The sequence below is a fragment of the Hypanus sabinus genome, chromosome 10 (assembly GCF_030144855.1).
Source record: "Hypanus sabinus isolate sHypSab1 chromosome 10, sHypSab1.hap1, whole genome shotgun sequence".
Lineage (NCBI taxonomy): Eukaryota > Metazoa > Chordata > Chondrichthyes > Myliobatiformes > Dasyatidae > Hypanus > Hypanus sabinus.
In genome coordinates, this window is record NC_082715.1 from 31,629,751 (window position 1) to 31,646,943 (window position 17,193).

At 38.4% G+C, this 17,193-nt stretch overlaps 1 protein-coding gene across 2 annotated transcripts in view; it reads left to right on the plus strand.

The window, feature by feature from the left end:
* The window catches only part of pfn4 (profilin family member 4), a 19,841-nt gene extending 7,355 nt beyond the window's left edge, over window positions 1–12,486 (plus strand). For both annotated transcript variants that reach the window (XM_059981604.1, XM_059981605.1), the window contains exons 2-5: window positions 6,951–7,079; window positions 8,177–8,311; window positions 8,701–8,806; window positions 9,291–12,486. In XM_059981604.1, the coding sequence (XP_059837587.1) occupies window positions 6,951–7,079; window positions 8,177–8,311; window positions 8,701–8,806; window positions 9,291–9,319 (399 nt within the window). In that variant the 3' untranslated portion in view covers window positions 9,320–12,486. The remainder of the gene's footprint in view (window positions 1–6,950; window positions 7,080–8,176; window positions 8,312–8,700; window positions 8,807–9,290) is intronic.
* Window positions 12,487–17,193: the final 4,707 nt, after the last annotated feature.

Here is a 17,193-nt window from a genome sequence, read left to right on the forward strand (position 1 = left end):
ATTAGGGAAAAGTTATGGTTGCTAAACGTTTAAAAGGATTTTGTGGTGAAGTTAGAACTGATAGCTTATTGGTGTTGATTAAATTGATGGGGAAAAAGTTGCTGGATAGGGTTAATTTAGGTTACATGAGTTATATGGTTCGTCTATGGGCCACCCTCCTGAGATGTTTTCAATCCCTTCATGTAGCAGCTGTGTGAAAGGATAAAAAGAGGTGTTGTAGAAGTGATGGAGACCATGATTATCCCAATTGTGGAGAAGGTGTTAGGCTAAATTGTAGCAATTGTGGAGGAAAACATAGCTCTGCTTATACAGGATGTCATCTGTATAAGAAAACTGGGAGTGCAGTGTGTTCAAGTGGAAATGGGCATGTGATATATGGAGGCTCTGCAGAAAGTACTGAAAACAATGTCAGTGAAACTTATTATTATCCAGAAATCAGATAGTTTAAAGACAGGTGTGTAAAGCGCATAATTGTGTAATAAAGGATTCCCTGAATGTTGATAAACTGAAGTTTGTCACTTTTATGGCAGATGTGGTAAATTGTACAGCACAAACTAAAAGCAGGACAGAAAAAAATATTAAAAACTGAAGAAAAGCATCTAGAGATAAGAGATAACTCTAGACATTATTAATGATGCCTTACAAGGAGGAGTAAATAATGTTCAGACTTCAAAGCAGAGTTGTTAATATTTTTTCTAATCTTACAATGGAATGCTAAAAGCCTGTTAGCTAATAGTGAGGAGCTTAAGAAATTTATTGACTTCCAAATAAGCTTTATGTTATATGTGTACAGTAAACCTGGTTGAAATCTTGTCTAAGATACAGGGTTACGTTGATATAAGACGCGATCGGAAATGAGCAATGGAGGAGGAGTGGCTACATTTGTCAAAAATGGGATAGCACACAGGTTGGAGTTGCTTATGAGACAATTGTGGTTGAAATTCGGGGAAAGGATAGTAAAGTACCGATAATAAAAATTTATTACCCTTGTTGTGGTGAACTATGTATACCTGTCTGGACACGCCCCTCTGCTGACTGCTCCTGTGGCTCCTCCCACAGACCCCGGTATAAAGGCGATTGGGGCACTGCTCCTCCCTCAGTCTCCGAGATGTCGTGCTCCGTTTTGTTGTTAATAAAAGCCTATCGTTCACTTCCAGTCTCCGAGAGTTATTGATGGTGCATCACTTGTGAAATGTTTAAAACCTGATGCATTGGAAAGTATGTGTGGAAATGGGAAAAATAAGGTGTGGGGATTTCAATGCTCAGTACTATGTGGAGTTGCAGTGACATAAATATGTATGGGATGGTAGTGGAAGACTCCCTGGAAGAAAAGTGCTTGGTGTGCTTGAATGATGCTAAGAGTACAAGGATAAATCTACTTAACACAGTTTCTGCTCTAGACCTTACTCTAGTATCATAGGCTATAGCAAAGGTGTTGAACTAGGAATAGATGTGCATCAGAGAAACAGATCTCAAAGCCCTGGATGGAATTGTGATGTATATGGTGATTTATGTGAAAATAGATTACCTGATCATTTGTTTTTGGAGGATATTGAGTTGAGTAATAATACCTTGTGTTCTGTACTCAACTCAGTAGCTAAGGAATCAAATCATTGATTCAGATCATTGAGAGATGATAACAGGAGAGCTGTTTCCTGGTGGATGGATGAATATAAAAAAGCTGTGAAGGAACAGACTAAAGCTTCTAGGGAAGTTAGGCAGTGTTACTCTTGTTCATCTTTATACAATATAAAGGAGCTCAAGTTGTAGTTAGAAAAGTAGTGATAAGGACAAAGAAAATGCATTGGAAAATGGTCTGTGATAGCATTAGGCAAGAGATCCAGCTAGCGGAGGTTTGGAGCATAATACAGAAAATGGGGGAATTTAGAAAACTGGTTACTTTACCAGTTTTGTATAGTGAGAGTAAGCGTTCGGCATGGACCAGAAGGGCCAAGATGGCCTGTTTCCGTGCTGTAATAGTTATATGGTTATATGGTGGGGAGAAGGTTGCAGTTACTGACTCAGAAAAAAGCAGAATTATTAGCAAACACATATGTTAGTATACATAGTTCAGCAAATTTAGGTAAAGAAGAAAGGTCTTAATATAATATAGTGTTACGTACCCCGTAACTGGGTGTCTAACCAGCAAAGATAGAAGAATCCGTTGGAGTCTGGTGGTACTATGTTCAAACAGTGTTTATTAGTAAAATATACAAATCAATATCAACAATGCAAATACATAGATAATACACATTAGCAATACCATACCTAAAAGTGTGAGTATAATAATAATCGATAATAAACAAGCTCTATCGATGTCTAGGGGATAATGAATTATCATATGTGAATATAAAGTTCAGTTCAGTTCATTTGTGCTGAGGTAGTTGTTGGTCATTGTGTTGTAATTGTTGGAGAGAGAGAGAGAGCGAGCGAGCGAGCAGTAATGGCTACTGACAGGCAAACCTTCCTTTACTTTCTTGATCTGTCGATGTGTTGTGGCCATTCAGGTATGACCCCTCTGTCCTTCAGCTGGACCATTCTTCTGTGGTGGACTCGTCACCCAGGCAAGGATGGACACACACACAAGCCCCCCCCCCCAACCGGCCCTGCTATAACATTGTGTGTTAAACTGACTGATCCTTTGTTCGGTCCCCGATGCCCCACACCTTCCCATGGGTTCCAACACTCAAGCAGTGCTCACTAGTGTGTCTCCTGGTGTGTCTGAGGGGTGTCTCCCCAGACCTCACTTTTATCCCTACTCACGGGATCTCAGGTGTCAATCAGTTTTGAATGGCTTTGTCCATCAAACCAGCCACTCCAGCTGTCCACTGAGGAATTTTAATGAACAGAATGGTATAAGGTAAACAATCCTCTCAGAAGCCATAAGTCTTTCAGAAGTCATAATATGGTGAATCAACAAGCCTCTCTCCCCTTGCTTTATCGCTTTCTTATCTGTAGCAGATGTTCCAATTCCAACATGTTTTCCCTTACATCTCTCTCTCATTAGCAGCATAGCAACAGTAACGGTTTGTGATTCTCCCGGGGGTGGGGGACATAGGCAACACTGCACCCCACTGCCCATCAGAGCTGTTCATCCTTCGTAACAATAGAAATGGTTTTGGAAAGCAATCCTCCAGAGAAAAAAGAATGCTCCAATTTCTGTTTGAATGTTGAATTGACATTGTCTGACTCAAAAGGGCTATTAATGATGCTGGGCAGAAATTACCTGGGAAAGATCATATTTGTTATGTTTACACAGTTATCAGATTTGAAACTTGTGTTGGTTTTGAAATTCTTTAATATAATTTGGGTTCGAGGGCAGGAGGGCTCCTGCTTCCTGGGAATTAGTGGTTGTAATTTCTTTTTTTTAAACTTGGTCATGATCAATCAGATCATTTCAGTTACAGTATAGACCTATTTCACTAATTCATTATGGAATGAATGGTTTTCTTATTTGTGGAAAGTGGTGGAAAATTAGCTGTATATCAATCTGGATTTTGTAAAGGGAGAATGACCATGTACTTGGTGTTACTGTAACTTTAGAATTTGACAATATAAGTAAGGCCCAAGTTAATAATGAATAAATGGTAGCAGTTTTCTTTGAGAAAGCTTATGGCAAGTTATGGACCCAAGGGTTGCTGCTTAAATGGGAAAAGATGGAAAAAGGTGGTAGAATGTTCAACTGAATTCAAGATTTTTATTGAGATAGGAAGATGCAAGTTAGGCTGGGAACAACATTTTCTAAGGAATAGAGATAGAGAATGGGACTCCACAGGGAAATGTGTGTAGACCACTCCTTTTTAACATTATGATTAAAGATAAATAATCATTTTCTTAATTGTTGGCTTAGACATTTCCAAGTTGTTATATGTTGCTGAGGGTGTGGAAGAGAGGCAGGGATAAAAATTGTGTATTTAGGAAAATGCAGGCAGCTATTAATGAAGTAGTGGAATGGTGATGTCAGTGGGGTTTAAACTGTCTGTCGCAAAGACTAAAGTTATTTTTCTAAAAGGAAGATTACACCCACAATTGATCTCAAGTTATAAGGTAAATCTCAATCATGAGTCAGTGGTGAAGTTTCCAGATATGTGGATGGACACAAGGCTAACATGGAAGGTACTTGTTTATAAAATCTTAGAGAAGTGTAATAAAGACCTTGATGTGTTCAAGTGCTTAGTTAGGTGTGATTTGGGTGTAGGCAGGAAGTCACTTAAATAAATAAATAGATTTTTGCTTTAATCAGATCCTGTCTTTGATTATAGTGGTGTTAATTTTAAGGCCTCACCAGCGGCCTTAAAGGCCCTAGATATAATTAAAGCATTGAGATTATGTTGTGGTGCTATTAAATCATCCCCAATGTTGTCATTAATGGTAGAAATGATTAAAGTACCTTTACATCTAACCCTAAACTTCCAAAGCTCTCCTGCCTTTCTAACTATTTCCTTGCCAATCTGCCAGAGTATCTCCTTGGCATGTATGTCATCAACAGCCCAGATAATGTTGCTCTCAGAGCAGTGGTTTTGTAGAAAATTGCTGGCTGCTGGCAATTTCCCAGCTTCCATGCAGCACAATTCCTGTGTGGGAAGTCAGAAATGAGCCCAGAGGCAGATTCCAGCAGACCTTACTGCCCATTCTGTCTCTGTGCTCAGTACAAACCTCGGACAGACAACAAAGGGGATTTTCGGCTCATGTTGCACAGTCCCATTACTTTATGTAGTGTCTTGATTGAAAAGAAATATAGGTTTGTGTTCTTTTTTTTTGGTATTTTAGTTAATTTTTATATATAATGAATCTTAATTAAAAACCTGATCATCAGAGACATTTAAAAGTAGCTTCAAGAGCTTTGAGCAACACATACAAATACTGGAGGAACTCAGAAGGCCAGGCAGCATCTATGGAAAAAAGTGCAGTTGACGTTTCGGGCCGAAACCCTTCAGCAGGCTTAAGTTTTGAGCAGCGGACTAAGCTCAGGCAATATTGGATGTGTGGGCTCAAAATGTAAGTATGGTGGAAGGAGTATTGCCAATATTTTTTGGCTGAAAACATATCGGCAAAGTGACTGATTAGTACAGCAAATAGTACCAAACACATGTTAGGAAAAGTTTTCTTAAATCACAATTTAATTCAGTGTTACAAAGGGATATACATAATTTGTAGCTTGGTCAAAGAGGTAGGTTTTGTTTTGAAAAAGAAAGAAGAGGCAGAGAGAAAAATCTAGGGCTGAGAGACAAGGCAGCTGTGGGTAGAGGCACCCAGATGTTTGAAAATCTTTTAGGGATGGAAGTGATTGTAGAGGTAAGATTTTGCTGAAGGTGGAGCAGTTACTGCTTAAAATACTAGATGTCTGTAGCAGTCAAAAATAAAGTTACCCAACTGCAAAGTATATAATACATCTACTTCCATTCCTGGGATACCTTTTTGGTTCTTCATATATTTATTTTGTTAGTTACCCTGTTCTTATACTTTTGCCTTTTCCTTGGCAGTAACTTTTCGTATCTTCTCTACTTTTTTTAAAACTCTTGTGCTTTTATGCACTTCAGAAGATTCTGCTTTAGCTCTTGATCTCACAGATAACTTCCCTTTTGTTTTGTCTGGATTTTTTATGCATCATTGGGTGATCTAGGTTTATCAGTTCTGCCCTATTTCTAAGGTCATGCTTCCTGTTACTCTGAGAATGATTAAATTTTGTGTAGCTGTTTTCAAACACTTTCACAATTTAATTTCTCTGTCTAGTATAGTTATCCAAATTTAATGTATTTTCTCCTTTTTTCTTTTTAATAACTTTGATAAATTTAACTGAATTGTAATCTTTTACATGAAAGTGTTCTCCCTCTGATGCTCCTTCTACCTGCCCAATAGCATTCACTAAAACTAAATCTTTAATAGCTCCTCCCTTCTGTCATATGAGCATCACTCATCTACAACCTATGCCCCTTTTTGTTAGACTTGTTACATACTGCGTAAAGAAATTCTGCTGAATACAGTTTAGAAATTCTCTTGTCTTCTTTTTTACACTGACTAAATCTCATTTAAAATAAGGGAAATCAAAATCTCTCTATTCCTGCCACAGAGGTAGAGCAGATAAATTTACTCCTTTTGGACCCTTGAACTGTTTGGAATTCAGTATATTAGTGTGATTACCCCTAGGTTTATGTAGTTTTTAAAAATATAATCCACATAGGTTTAAGTGATAATCTTCCCAACATATCAATCATTCTTAGTTACGATTCTCTCTTTAACAATATGATCAATGGCCTCTTTTTATTACCCTCTTCTCTATCTCGTCTGTAATCCTTGTAAGCAGGTTACTTGTCCACTTTAAGTTGTGTTTTGATCAGTAATAACTAACATACTTCCACTTGTTCTTGTCCCTCTTGCTGACCTGCTGCAATGCAGTTTTTAAATCATACATATTGCAACCACAGAAAACATCCACACAGATGAAAATCAAATGCATGGCAGAGTTGATTATGTTGAATTTCTTAAGCTTTGTTCCACACTATAAAGCAATTTGAGAGTTCAGTCATATTCCTGATCCCAGTAAAGGCACGGGCCAACATTTGGGGTGAGGAGATTAGATATCTTTTACGAAGTGCTCCATCCTGCTCTCAATATTTTGGCATTGATAGAGCCACCCCATTTCAGCTTCTGACCTGTAGTGACTTTTTAAATGTTGGTAGTGGAGGACTTACACATTTTGGATTGATTTGATATTACCACTTGTGTAGCATTAATGGTTTTATGTTGAATGCAGGGTTTATCTTTATTGGGATGATTTTAACTTGATGTTTATGCAATTGGTTGGTTGGTTATTTTAGTTCTAATCTTTCAATGCCAGAGCCAGTGATAACAAGAATACAAATTTAGCATGAAGATAATTTCGATTGAAGTAACCTTTGTCTTGGATTTTGAAATTATGATTATGATATAATATTACTTTGTTTCCTCAGGATAAATTAAAAATGGGCGAGTACCATGATTTGTTAACTCAATCCCTTTTAGCAACAAATCATGTTCAGGACTGTGCAATCATAGAACTGAAAAATCTCTCTGTGATGACAGCCTCTATAGGATTCAAAGTAAGCATTTCGAATTCTTTACAATATTAGATGATGATTTCGATACTGTGGATAATACATCAGTAAGTATGTTATAAGGTGCAAGAAAATAAATCTGTCAATTTTACCAGAGACAGGTGAGAGTGAATTTTTTCCAATTCCCATGAGAAGAGAAAGTACTGGTATGGAGGCACTTGGAAAATTTCTTTATTTCTTCCAGTGGGAATAGGACACTGAGTTTTACTGATAGGTTACAGTCTATGAATTGAAATGTTAAGGATTTTTTTTTCCAAAGACACTTTTGAGTATTTTTAAGTCAGTAACTACAGCACCTTTTGTAGATTGTACATACCGCAGCCATGTTATTCTCATATTTAAAGTCTTTGATGAGTTACCAACTCATTAGGCTCTTTTGTCCTGAATGGCTTTAAGCTCCAAGCATTGTTAAAAATGCACTCATCTAGATAATTGGAGGGTATTCCATTACACTCAATAAATTCATGACTCATCCCTTGGTGAAAAGGATTTGAGAAATCATTCATTGTAGGATATCCAGCACATGATGTTATTATAATCACACTACTTATTTGACTGACTGAGTCACTGATCAACTGTAACTCCTAGGATATTGATTATGGAGAAACCTGATGCCCAGTGACTTCAGTTTTATCTTTGATGCCACATTTGGGTAAATGTTTGGGTAAATGTTGTCTTGATGTTAAAGGCAATCACTCTTACCTCATCTCTGAAATTCAGTGGCTTTGTCCATGTTTCCACTGAGGGTGTAAAGAGGTGTTGAGTTAGTGAAACTCAAACTGAGCACCTGAACAGATGAAAGATAATTCAAGCTGCTGTGGATATATTGATTAGTAAAGAGTTGAAAGCCAATTTTGCAATATAAATCTTGAAATATTAATCTAGAGAAAGCATATGTAGAACAAGAAAGAATTATTTTGGACAAATGTCCTTTGATCAATCAAATGGTTTCAAGGTCTGACTGATATACTCAGTTACTTGTTGTGTTATAGTGAAGTTAGCCTCACCTGTAACAAACCACAGAATGTCTGACAAATAAAATAAAGATTTTCAATAACATGAAGGACTTTGTTTTTTGTCAGTTGGATACAGAGGAAATTCGAGCCTTCTGGAATGCTTTCAAGCAACCAGACATCATTCAAGAATATGGCCTCTTCTTCAGAAATGTAAATTACATATGTGTCAGAGCAGATAAGGATTCAATATACAGCAAACATGTAAGATGAGAATTTTCTCAATCTAAAATTAATCCATTTCTGTTCACTTTATTTATGTGTTGTAAACTATGCACCAAAGCCTCTTCGATGGATATAAATTGTTAGTTCATGAAACAGTTTGAACTGTTAGTATAGATCTGAATAAGAAATATTTGAGGCATAGATAATTTGTTAAAGTTTTATAAGCTGGTTTATTGGTCTAAAGTATAATTTTCTTTTAATTTATTTTTACTTGCATTTTATAAAGGGAGTGTCAAACCTGATTTTCATACATTTTGAGTCTTATATTCAAACCATCTATCAGCATTTTTTTTTGTTGGGTTAATTTAAAAGTAATGCATTGCAATGAACCAAACAGTTTAATAAGTTGTACTATTTGTTTTGAACAGAATGATAGGGGTCTTATATTTGTAAAGACTGGAATGTATATAATCTGTGCCACCTACGCAAAGGGGATGTACCCAAGTGTATGTGTTGAAGCTGTGGAAAAATTAGGTGAGTATTGGGCAAATTTTATTCTTCTATTTGTAGAAGACATGCAGTATGTTTACAGTACATACATTTTTAGAAGCTATTTTTAATATCCTGACAAGAAACTTACTAAGCAAGATCAGTGATGTGGAATGAGAAGAAATGTAGCAACTCATATATAAATGGGATTAAATAACAAAGAGCCAAGATTTAGGGTTAATATCAGTCATGCTCATAATGGTGAAGAAGTCGGGCAGTTTTTACAAAATCAGGTATTGCTATTTCAGTAAAGACAGAATAAGCATATTTTTCTTTTAATTCATTTCACTATTATTACAAAAAGGAATATTAAATCTAAGTGTTATGCAATTTTTGAAGATTTCATCTTTCTCTAGTCTGATGGATGGGCAAATTTTTTTATGATTCATACAAAAAATGGGCTTCACAAGCTCAAGTAATGTCTGCCTCTTGTGAAAACATCTAATAGAAATTTGTTTCTTTATTTAAGGTGACTACTTCAAAACAAAGGGCAAATAGTTGGATCAAAGACTGGATGTATGGTGATTCACGTGTATCCAAAAACACACTGAATAAGGGAAAGCAACTTGGTAAATTATGCTTGATTTTCTAAGGCCCAGGCACATCATAGGCTTTCCTCCATCTACCACTCTATCAGAAACAAAGTCAATGAATGTTTCATCTAAGATATGGAAGATATTGCTAAAATCTGTAACACTTTACATAGTATTAGGAAACCTTTTACTTCTAGAAATAAATTCAAAACCTTGTAAACCTTATAGTTTACAAGTCCTACTCCTTCACACTACTGTAACCTTCCTTTTTGTATCCGTGTTCCTATATAAATTATGACTTACAGTGTTTGTCATTGCTCAGAATAACATAGAATATATAACTCTAAAAGCAAATCTGTGCTGGATCCTCGTCTTCCTGACCAACAGTCCACAATCAGTAAGGATGGGCACCTCCACCATGATTATTCTCAACACAGGTGTCCTACAAAGTTGTATTCTCAGTCTCTTACTTTCCTCACTATAGTCTTAAAATTGTGTGGCCAGATCCTGCTCCAATTCCATCTACAAATTTGCAGATGTTACCATTGTAGTGGCCTCTTAACTCAAATGACAATGAATCGGAGTACTGGAATGAGAAAGAGAGCCTAGTGACATGGTGTCATAACCAACAACCTTTCCATCAATGTCAGCAAAACAAACAAGCTGATCATTGACTTCAGGAAGGAGGTCAGTACAGATGTTACTTCTGGTATCGGTGGTGTTGAATTTGAGACTCTATATAACCATATAACAATTACAGCATGGAAACAGGCCATCTTGGCCCTTCTAGTCTGTGCCAAATGCTTACTCTCACCTAGTCCCACCGACCTGCACTCAGCCCATAACCCTCCATTCCTTTCCTGTCCATATACCTATCCAATTTTTTAAAAAATGACAATACCAGACCTGCCTCTACCACTACTACTGGAAGCTCGTTCCACACAGCTACCACTCTCTGAGTAAAGAATTTCACCCTCGTGTTACCCCTAAACTTCTGCCCCTTAACTCTCAACTCATGTCCTCGTTTGAATCTCCCCCACTCTCAATGGAAAAAGCCTATCCACGTCAACTCTATCTACCCCCCTCATAATTTTAAATGCCTCTATCAAGTCCCCCCTCAACCTTCTATGTTCCAAAGAATAAAGGCCTAACTTGTTCAACCTTTCTCTGTAACTTAGGTGCTGAAACCCAGGTAACATTCTAGTAAATCGTCTCTGTACTCTCACTATTTTGTTGACATTTTTCCTATAATTCGGTGACCAGAACTGTACACAATACTCAAAATTCGGCCTCACCAATGCCTTGTACAATTTTTACATTACATCCCAACTATACTCAATGCCCTGATTTATAAAGGCCAGCATACCAAAAGCTTTCTTCACCTGTCCACATGAGATTCCACCTTCAAGGAACTATGCACCGTTATTCCTAGATCACTCTGTTCTACTGCATTCCTCAATGCCCTACCATTTACCATGTATGTCCTATTTTGATTATTCCTACCAAAATGTAGCACCTCACACTTACCAGCATTAAACTCCATCTGCCATCTTTCAGCCCACTCTTCTAGCTGGCCTAAATCTCTCTGCAAGCTTTGAAAACCTACTTCATTACCCACACCACCACCTATCTTAGTATCATCTGCATACTTACTAATCCAATTTACCACCCTATCATCCAGATCATTAATGTATATGACAAACAACACTGGACCCAATACAGATCCCTGAGGCACACCACTAGTCACCGGCCTCCAACTTGACAAACAGTTATCCACCACTACTCTCTGGCATGTCCCATCCAGTCACTGTTGAATCCATTTTACTACTTCAATATTAATACCTAACGATTGAACCTTCCTAACTAACCTTCCCTATGGAACCCTGTCAAAGGCCTTGCTGCAGTCCATATAGACAACATCCACGGCTTTACCCTCAACAACTTTCCTAGTAACCTCTTCAAAAAATTCAGTAAGATTTGTCAAACATGACCTTCCACGCACAAATCCATGTTGACTGCTCCGAATCAGACCCTGTCTATTCAGATAGTTATATATACCATCTCTAAGAATACTTTCCATTAATTTACCCACCACTGACATCAAACTGACAAGCCTATAATTGCTAGGTTTACTCTTAGAACCCTTTTTAAACTATGGAACCACGAGCAATACGTCAATCCTCCAGCACCATCCCCTTTTCTAATGACATTTGAAATATTTCTGTCAGAGCCCCTGTTATTTCTACACTAACTTCCCTCAAGGTCCTAAGGAATACCCTGTCAAGACCCAGAGACTTATCCACTTTTATATTCTTTAAAAGCTCCAGTACTTCCTCCTCTTTAATCATCATAGTTTCCATAACTACCCTACTTGTTTCCTTTACCTTACACAATTCAATATCCTTCTCCAGTTGAAAGCTTCAAGTTTCTAAGTCTGATTATCTCCAGTAGCCTATCCCAGTCTAACCAGGTAGACACCACTGCCAATAAAGCTCATATGTGCTTCTGCCTCTTTAAGAGGCTAAAGGAATTTGGCATGTCCTGTTTGACGCTAACCAATTTTTTTTAATCAAGGTGCCATAGAAATCCTATCTCAATGCATCACAACTTGGTATGACAATTGCAACTGCAAGAAACTGTTGAGTTGTGGATATAGCTTAGCACATTACAGATATCAGACCCATGCAGATAAAGTTACCAACATAATCAAAGACCCCACCCATCCTGGACATTCTGTCTTCTCCCCCCTCATATCAGGCAGAAGATACAAAAGACTGAAAGCATGTACCACCAGCAGATTTTATTCTTTTCCACTGGACAGATTTCATTCCACTGTTATAAGACTATTGAATGATTTCCTAAAATGATAAGATGGACTCTTGATCTCGCAATCTACCTCTTGATGGCTTTCCTCCTTTTTTTCCTGCCTGCTCTGTAACAGAAACACTTCATTCTGCACTCTATTGTTGTTTTTCCCATGAAGTACCTAAATGAACTTGTAATGAAATGTACAGACTGTATGTAAGACTAGTTTTTCACTGTCTAGTTGCATGTGACAATAAGCAAATTTACCAATGTTATTATTCCATTTTGTTATTAAAATATTGAACATTGTTTATTAAAACAATTTCATTTTTCATAAAATACTAAATATTAGAATATAACACTAAACTCAATTCCTCTTATGCCAACTATTTCATCTCAGTATATGAATTCACTCTCAACTCTCCTGTACTTAATCTACATTTCTTTTGAATGCATCTAAGCTTTTAGGCTCAACCATTTCATATGGTAGGTAGTTTCCCATTCCAGCTTCTCTCTGAATAAAGACTTAAGAAAGACTGGAAAAAAAGAACAATTCTCTTCAGTTGTTAGATGTCCATCACATGGCATAGGATTATTCCATAATGTAAAAGCATTTAGAGTATAAATTTATGTTGGTTGTTTGCATGAAATTGTTACCACATTACCTCCATAGGCAAAGAATGCCCCTTACTTACTGAAGAGGCTGGAGACTACATTTCCTTATTGTCTGTTTACTCGGAGTCATTTGATCACATGGTGCCACATTATTTCTGTTCAATTCATTTCAATTGCAATTAAATTTCACGTGACTTGTGCAGAGAGTAATTTTTATTTTTGTTTCTCTGCATTTGATGCCCAAACCCACAAATGATCCCAGAAATGTGTAATGTACAAGACCATAAGTTATAGGAGCAGAATTAGGCCATTTGGCCCATCAAGTTTGCTCCACCATTTTATCATGGCTGATCCATTCCAATCTCTGCCTTCTCCCTGTATCCCTTAATGCCCTGACTAATCAAGAAGCTATCGACCTCTGCCTTAAATATACAAAAAGTCTTGGCCTTCACAGCAGCCTGTGACAAAGAATTTCACAGATTCACCACTCTCTGGCTAATAAAATTGCTCCTCCATCTCCATTCTAAAAGGATGCCCCTCTTTTCTGAAGCTGTGTCCTCTGGTCCTAGACTCTCCCAACATAGGAAACATCCTCTCCACATCCACTCTACCATTTGGTAGGTTTCATTGAGGTCACCCCTCAATCTTCTGAATTCTAGTGAATAAAGGCCCACAGCCACAAGACACTCTTCATATAACAAACCATTCAATCCTAGCATCACTTTCATGAACCTCCTTTGACTCCTCTCCAGCTTCAGCACATCCTTTCAAAGGGGCCTAAAACGGCTCACAATACTCCAAGTGAGACCTCACAAGTGCTTTATAAAATCTCCTTGCTTTTATATTCTAGTCTTCTTGAAGTGAATGCTATTACTGCATTTGCCTTCCTCACCACAGACACAACCTGTAAATTAACCTTTGGGGAATCCTGCACAAGGACGTCCAAGGCTCTTTCTGCCTCAGTCTGTTATATTTTCTCTCCATTTAGAAAATAGTTAACCTTTCATTTCTTCTACCAAAGTGCATGATCATACACTATATTCCATCTGCCAATTCTTTACTCATTTTCCTAATCTAAGTTCTTCTGTAGCCTGTCTACTTCCTCAAAACTACTTGTCTCTTCATCTATCTTTGTATCACATGCATTTCTTTGCCATTCTCTGCCATTTCTTTGCCCATTCTCCCAATCTGTCTAAGTCCTTCCTGAAAACTACCAGCCCCTCCACCTATCTTCATATTGTCTGCAAACTTTGCAACAAAGCCATCAATTCCATCATCCATATCATTGACATATAACATAAAGAATTGGCCCCAACATAGACCCCTGTGGAATCCACTAGTCACCAGCAGCCAGTCAGAAAAGGCTCCCTTTATTCCCACTCTTTGCCTCCTGCCAATCAGCCACCACTTTATCTATGCTGGAAACTTTCTTGTAATAGCTTGTTAAGCAGCCTCATGTATGGCACCTTGTCAAAGGCCTTCTGAAAAAACACATCAACCAATTCTCCTTTGTCTATCCTGCTTGTTATTTCTTCAAAAAATTCCAACAGACTTGTCAGAAAAGATTTTTCTTTGAGAAAACTGCTGACCACAGCCTATTTTATCATGTGCCTCTAAGCACCCTGGCTAGTGATTCTTGAAAGGTCATTACTAATACTTCTACCATCTCTTCAGCCATCCCCTTCAGAACTCCGGCGTGTACACCATCTGATCCAGTTGACTTGTCTAACTTCCAACGTTTCTTCTCTATGATAATGGTAACATCACATACTTCATGACCCGACACATGGAACTTCCACCATCCTGCTCGTCTTTCCTACACTGAAATCTGATGCAAAATACTTAATAAGTTCATCCACCATTTCTTTGCCCTTCATTGTTACCTCTCTAGCATTGTTTTCCAGCAGTCCAATATGCACTCTCCCCTCTCTTTTACACTATGTATCTGAAGGAAGAAACTTTTGGTATCCTCTTCAATATTACTACTAGCTTACTTACATATTCCATCTTTACCTTCTGTATGACTTTTTTTAGTTGCCTTCTGTTGGTTTTTAAAACTTTACCAAGCCTCTAACTTCCCACTAATTTTTGCTCTATTACATGCCTTCTCTTTGGCTTTTATGTTGACTCTGATACTCCTTTTAGCCTTGGTTAGAGTACTTCTTCCTCTTTAGGATATATACTCTATATCCTGTGTCTTCTGAATTGCTTCCAGAAATTCCAGCCATTGCTGCTCTGCCATCATCCCTGTGAGTGTTCTTTTCCAATCAATCTCTCATGCCTCTGAAATTTCCTTTACTCCATTGTAATACTGAAGTTCTCTAATCATAGAAACATAGAAAACCTACGGCACAATACAGGCCCGTTGGCCCACAAAGCTGTGCCGAACATGTCCTTAACTTAGAAATTACCCAGGGTTACCCATATCCCTCTATTTTTCTAAGCTCCATGTGCCTATCCAGAAGTTTCTTAAAAGACCATATCGTATCCACCTCCACCACCGTCGCTGAAAGCCCATTCCACGCTCTCACCACTCTGCATTTTAAAAAAATTAGTTAAAAAAAACTTACCCGACATCCTTTCTGTACCTACTTCCAAGACCCTTAAAACTGTTCCTTCTCGTGCTAGCTATTTCAGCCCTGGGAAAAAGCCTGACTATCCACACAATCAATGTCTCTCATCACCTTGTACACCTCTATCAGGTTAACTCTCATTCTCCGTCGCTCCAAGGAGAAAAGGCCGAGTTCACTCAACCTATTTCTCATAGGGCATGCTCCTCAAACCAGGCAACTTCCTTGTAAATCTCCTCTTCACTTTTTCTATGGCTTCCACATTCTTTCTGTAGTGAGGCAACCAGAATTGAGCACAATACTCTAAGTGGGGTCTGACCAAGGTCCTATATAGCTGCAACATTACCTCTCAGCTCTTAAACTCAATCCCATGATTGAAGGCCAATGCACCATATGCCTTCTTAACCACAGAGTCAACCTGTGCAGTAGCTCTGAGTGTCCTATGGATTTGGACCCCAAGATCCCTCTGATCCTCCACACTGCCAAGAGTCTCACCATTAATACTATATTCTGCCATCATATTTGACCTACCAAAATGAACCACCTCACACTTATCTGGGTTGAACTCCATCTGCCACTTCTCAGTCGTATCAATGTCCCGCTGTAACCTGTGACAGCCCTCCATAACACCCACAACCTTTGTGTCATCAGCAAATTTACTAACCCATCCCTCCACTTCCACATCCAGGTCATCTGTAAAAATCACAAAGTGTAGGGGTCCTAGAACAGATCCCTGAGGCACACCACTAGTCACCGATCTCCATGCAGAATATGGCCCATCTACAACCACTCTTTGCCTTCTGTAGGCAAGCCAGTTCTGGATCCATAAAGCAATGTCCCCTTGGATCCCATGCCTCCTTACTTTCTCAATAAGCTTTGCATGGGGTACCTTATCAACTGCCTTACTGAAATCCATATACACCACATCTACGGCTCTACCTTCATCAAAGTGTTTAGTCACATCCTCAAAAAATTCAATGCTCATAAGGCGCAACCTGCCTTTGACAAAGCCAAGCTGACTGTTCCTAATTATATTATGCCTCTCCAAATGTTCATAAATCCCGCTCCTCAGGATCTTCTCCATCAGATTACTAACCACTTTAGTAAGATTCACTGGTTTTAATTTGCTGGACTATCTCTACACCCTTTCTTGAATAAGGGAACAACATCTGCAACTCTCCAATCCTCTAGAACCTCTCCCGTCCACATTGATGACACAAAGATCATTGCCAGAGGCTCAGCAACCTGCTCCCTCGCCCCCCACAGTAGCCTGAGGTACATCCTGTTTGGACCCAGTGACTTATCCAACTTGATGCTTTCCAAAAGCTCCAGCACATCCTCTTCCTTAATATCTAAATCCTCAAGCTTTTCAGTCCACTGTAAGTCATCACTACAATTGCCAAGGTCCATTTCCATGCGAATACCGAAGCAAAGTACTCACTATGTAACTCTGCTATCTCCTCTGGCTCCATACACACTTTTCCACTGTCACACTTGATTGGTCCTATTTTCTCACATCTTATCCTCTTGCTCTTCACGTAGTTGCAGAATGCCTTGGGGTTTTCCTTAATCCTGTTCGCCAAGGCCTTCTCATGGCTCCTTCTGGCTCAGCTAATTTCATGCTTAAACTCCTTCCTGCTGGCCTTATGATCCTCTAGATCTCTATTATTACCTAGTTTTTTGAACCTTTTGTAAGCTTTTCTTCTTGACTAGATTTACAACAGCCTTTGTACACCACAGTTCCTGTACCCTACCATCCTTTTCCTGTCTCATTGAAACGTACCTACGCAGAACTCCATGCAAATATCCCCTGAATATTTGCCACATTTCTTCTGTACGTTTCCCTGAG